The 4,570-nt window shown below is 52.3% G+C and overlaps 1 protein-coding gene across 1 annotated transcript; it reads left to right on the top strand.

The window, feature by feature from the left end:
- Window positions 1-339: 339 nt before the first annotated feature.
- On the top strand, window positions 340-4,564 carry LOC122190730 (sentrin-specific protease 1-like; the record flags this gene model as incomplete). The annotated part of the gene is made up of 4 exons (XM_042890821.1): window positions 340-471; window positions 848-1,051; window positions 1,885-1,964; window positions 3,569-4,564. Coding segments are annotated over 4 exons (489 nt in total), but the record flags the coding sequence as incomplete, so codon positions are not given.
- Between the last annotated feature and the right edge of the window lie 6 nt (window positions 4,565-4,570).

The following is a 4,570-nucleotide window of genomic DNA, read 5'->3' as shown; positions in this document are numbered from 1 at the left end:
GGTCCCAACGTGTCTCTGTGGGTCCCAACGTGTCTCTGTGGGTCCCAACGTGTCTCTGTGGGTCCCAACGTGTCTCTATGGGTCCCAACGTGTCTCTATGGGTCCCAACATGTCTCTATGCTCCCACTGTTCACTGGAACAGGCTGCCCAGGGAGGTGGTGGAGTCTCCTGCTCTGCAGATGTTCCAGACCTGCCTGGATGCCGACCTGTGCGACCTGCTGTAGGAACGGCTTTGGCAGGGGGTTGGACTCCATGAGCTCTGCAGCTCCCTTCCATCCCCTACAATTCTGTGATGCTGTGATTCTGTGATGGGTGCCCAACGTTGTGTTCTCCCTCCAGGAAATGGAAAAGGAAATTAAGAATGTATTCCGAGGAGGAAACCAGGACGAGGTGCTCAGCGAAGCTTTTCGGTTAACGATCACCCGGAAAGACATCCAGACCCTCAATAACCTGAACTGGCTCAACGATGAGGTGAGCAGCCTGTGCTGTGCCACGGAGGCTTTGTTTAAAGGGGGTCAAAGTGAACAGATGTCTGCCTTCTCCTTGCCTGAGGAAGTCAGAATGGGACCCAGTGCTGTGCTCTGGGTTGGTCAAACTGAGGAGAAACCCCTGCGTCGAGCAGGAGCTTGGAAAAATAGTAATAATGAGATGAGAAGAATTTGGCAATGGATGCCACCAGGGCAGGATGCATAAAGCTGAACCTTGGGGGACTGCGTGCTTAAATACTTCTGGATTTTTTATTGAAAGGTTTCAGAGTGTTTGAGCTGCTGTAAATCCCAGCAGAGGCAGCTCTACAGAGTTGTGGAGGTGAAAATAATTCCTTTTTCTTTTTTTTTTCCCCCCCCAGATAATTAATTTCTATATGAATTTGCTGATGGAGCGGAGCAAAGAAAAGGGTTTACCAGCAGTTCATGCATTCAATACTTTCTTCTTCACCAAATTGAAAACAGCGGGGTACCAAGCTGTGAAAAGATGGACTAAAAAAGTGGATATCTTCTCAGTGGACCTCCTCTTGGTGCCTATTCATCTGGGAGTGCATTGGTGCCTAGCAGTGAGTGCTTCTGCTATGGAGCAGGCCATCCTATAAGCTCACCTGTGGCTGAATCACAACATTTCATGGCTCTGCAGTGAGGGGTTTGGGGGGGGGAAGGTGCACACTGATGGCTGAAAGCAGGACGTGAAGGCAGTGAGAAAGGAGCTGAGGTTTGCTGTCTTGTCTTTGACTAGCCTTCAAACAGGGGAGAGGAATAAAAAAAAGAGCTGTGAGGTTCACACCAGGTTGCAGCTCTCTGGGGAAGGATCTCATTTCCACATTCCCACAAGTCTGCCTTTAGAGGCACTGCTGTGGGATGGCTGCAGAAAGATGCAGGCAAATGATAACAGTGCAGCTTTCTGGGCCTCCTGCCCCGATGCCTTGCGTCCCTTCTCGTGGCACCTGAGCAGTGCTGGATCACGTGTGGCCTCTTGGGTTCCTTCTGCTTCATCCCTTGGATGCCTTGCTGCCCAGCAAGGATGGGCTCACAGGGGTGTGAAAATGGAGCGTGGGGCCACGAAGCAAGGAGCTCAGCACAAACGTCAGGTGGGGCAGAGCCTTCTGTGAGCAGATCTGCTGGTCAGATAACAGATAACAGCGCTCTTGTGTTCGACTGGGCTGCTCTGAGCAGAGCCTGATGGAGATCTGAGTGCTTCAATAACAGGGAGGTTTGGGGGGGGCTGTGGCTGCCAAGCAAGTTACAAACCCTTCAGTGCTCTGAAGTGGGTTTTAAACTTCCTTTTAGCAAAGGGTTTGGCTCACAAAGCCAAAGTGTCAGCAAAGCGTCCTGGCACAGGGGCGAGCTGCTTGTCTTCTGCATTGCTAATTGTGTAACGAATCTCTGTGTGTAGGTCGTCGATTTCAGGAAAAAATCCATCACCTACTATGACTCCATGGGTGGAATAAACAGCGAGGCCTGCAGGATACTGTTGTGAGTAACACTCGAGTTGTACCTGTTAAAATCCAGGCAGCTCCTTGGTGTGCACAGTTTGCAAAGCGACGGCTGTTGTGGGGGCAGCCCCTGCCTGGGCCCTGGGAGGGGGGTGAGGAGCCTTCTGGTTCTCTTGCTCGGTTTCACCACACGCTGCTGATGCAGCCCCTGTCACAAAGTTGGTCCGCAAGAGAATCCTGCGTAGGTTCTGTCTTCTCTTTGCAGAAGATCCCTCAGTGAGGCTGCTGTTCCCTGTGCAGGTATAAACAGGTGTCAGACCCGTTCTGTTAAGGGCATCAAGCACTGCCAGTCTTCCTGGGCATCGTCTTTAGGTGGAAACCAACGTCTCAGACCCTGAGGGTCATCAGGGTCCTGCAGCTGCTGGAAGAAGTGGCATCTTCTGGCCATTCCACAGCTGGAGGCTTTTCCTTTCTGTGGCAAAGAGCAGCTCAGGAATTTGGCCTTTCATTTCAAGGAGCTCCTGAAGAAGCACAGTGGTGCTGTGGGGCGCGGAAGAGTCTTGGATCAGAAGGTGGTTGAAGGTTTGTGCAGATCTGAGCTCTACCAGGACATCCTGTGCCTCCAAGTGGGGCTGGATGGAAGCTGCTCTTCTTGAGTTCAGGTCTCGCTTTCACCCTCCCAGATTGAAGCTGGCTCCTGGCTCTGCTGACCTCTCGTAGAGGAGAGGTGCTTGCCTGGCTAATTCAGTCCTGGGCAGCTTGGTGCTGCATTTTCCCATCTTTGGAAGCAGGCTAAAAATGAGCTGCTCCTCCCAGGGGAGGAAAAAGGCCGTTTCCCTACAGCGCGTCGTCACGCAGGGCCGTGGGGCTGATGCAAATCAGATTCCAAAGCCATTAATGAATGGCACTCGCTGGCCCCTCTGTTTTTGCAGCGCTGACCCCGGGTCGTCCTTCGGTTCTGTTTCTCATCTCGGCTCTGATGCCGATTGGGAACCTGATCCCAAGCCTCTGGCGTGAGGTTGAGTGTGTCAGCAGCAGAGGTGCCACTCATTCAGTCGAGGAATGTTAATGATGATAAAGGCAGACAGGAGACAAATGCCATGGAATCATTTCCAGGCCGTTTCGTGCCTCTCGCAGTTCAGGTGTTCTGCAGTCTGCGCCTGCTGGGCTGATGGAAATGACTGGAAAAATGGTTGTTTCTCGTTTTCTGCAGTCTTGTGGTGGTTTAAAGGGAGGAAATGGAGACGGATGAGATCTTTAGAAATGGCTCAGAGCGGTGTCTCCTCGTTCCTTATGCCTCTTTCTTCAATGTTTGTCTGCGAGTGATGCAAGCAGAGCCGGCCTGCCTTGGGGCAGGGATGATCTGGGTGAAATTAGCTCCTTTCAGCCCGAATTTCTTTGATTCTGAGGAACAAAGCACGGACATCTGGTGAGGCAAAGCACCTGGGAGGTGAGAGGGGGACGCAGGAGTCCCATCTGCAGTTCATTTAGGGGTCTGGGGTGAGGAGGCAGATCTCCAAGCTGGCTGCAGTGAGCACCAGAGGACACGAGGTGTTTGGTTCTGTGCAGGATCAGTGGTAGAGACCCAGGATTTCAGGTCACTGTTGCCCTGGACGTAATTGTTTTCCCTCTGTTTCCTTTTAGGAGGCTTTTATTGGTTGAATGCAGTGGGAGGATCACTCCGGGAAGAAGGGACGGAGGTCCTATTCATGGTTAGTGACCCTTTCATGCTTTCAATCTTTAGAGCTTCCTAAAGGTGGTGAGTGTCTCACAGCTAGCCAGATCTTAGAGGGCAATGGATGCAATGCAAGGCTGGCCAGGCTGCAGGGACTGCAGGTGTTGGCAGTCTGGTAGCTGGGCCTTGCTGCTGGGCCTGGTTTGGCATCTGGGCTTTCACACAGCTTGGCTGTGAGTCCTGGAGAGAGTTTGCAGAAAGCTGCCCCTGCTTTGTCAGGGCTTTTCCTCGAGGAAAAGGTCTTGCACTGGAGCAGATGTGAACCAACCTGTTACAGTCAGTGTCTTGATTCTGGTGTGCTGGTGCTGGAGGCAGAAGGCTGAAGGGATGGAGCACACAAAGCTGGTCGTGCCTGTGGAATCTTATCTGCTGCTTGCTGCAGCACTGGAAGTGCTGACCTTCGTGTGCCGTTTTCTTCAAGGCTTTTAGACATTGTTGATTTCAGTCATTCCTCGAGACACCTGCTCAGGGTTCTGTGTGTGAGCTGTAGAGGGCAAGAATCCTCTTTCAGGTTTAGGAAAATGAGATTAAAAGCCTGCGGTGTTTGATTGGGGGATGTCAGGCGTGTTGGTTTCTGGCTTGGCAAGTCGATTATGTTTAAAAGCCTTTGTGTCAGGCTTCTCTCCTCGAGGTGTTCACCTGGCACAACAAAGTCCTGCCTCCCAGGGCAGGCTCACAGGTTGAAGCTGAGGCATTTTCCTTCAGTTACCTCCTTAGGAAGTCATTCAAGCTGTCACCCAGGCTGATCAGCACCGTGTGGTGATGCTCTCTGTCCTGTGTGCCTGCCGGGTTGCTGGTGGGAAGCAGCAGAGGTGATGGGCACAAGGAACTGTGAGCTGTGCTTGGCGAGTTGCTGCCTTGCTCTTCGAGAAAACAGCTCAGCATCTCCTGCTGCTGCGTGTGGGCTGTGA

Source organism: Lagopus leucura, unplaced genomic scaffold (assembly GCF_019238085.1).
Source record: "Lagopus leucura isolate 7727_CA_CO unplaced genomic scaffold, USGS_WTPT01 34321-0_obj-0_obj, whole genome shotgun sequence".
Taxonomy (NCBI): Eukaryota; Metazoa; Chordata; class Aves; order Galliformes; family Phasianidae; genus Lagopus; species Lagopus leucura.
This window is presented reverse-complemented; position numbering and strand designations above follow the sequence as displayed.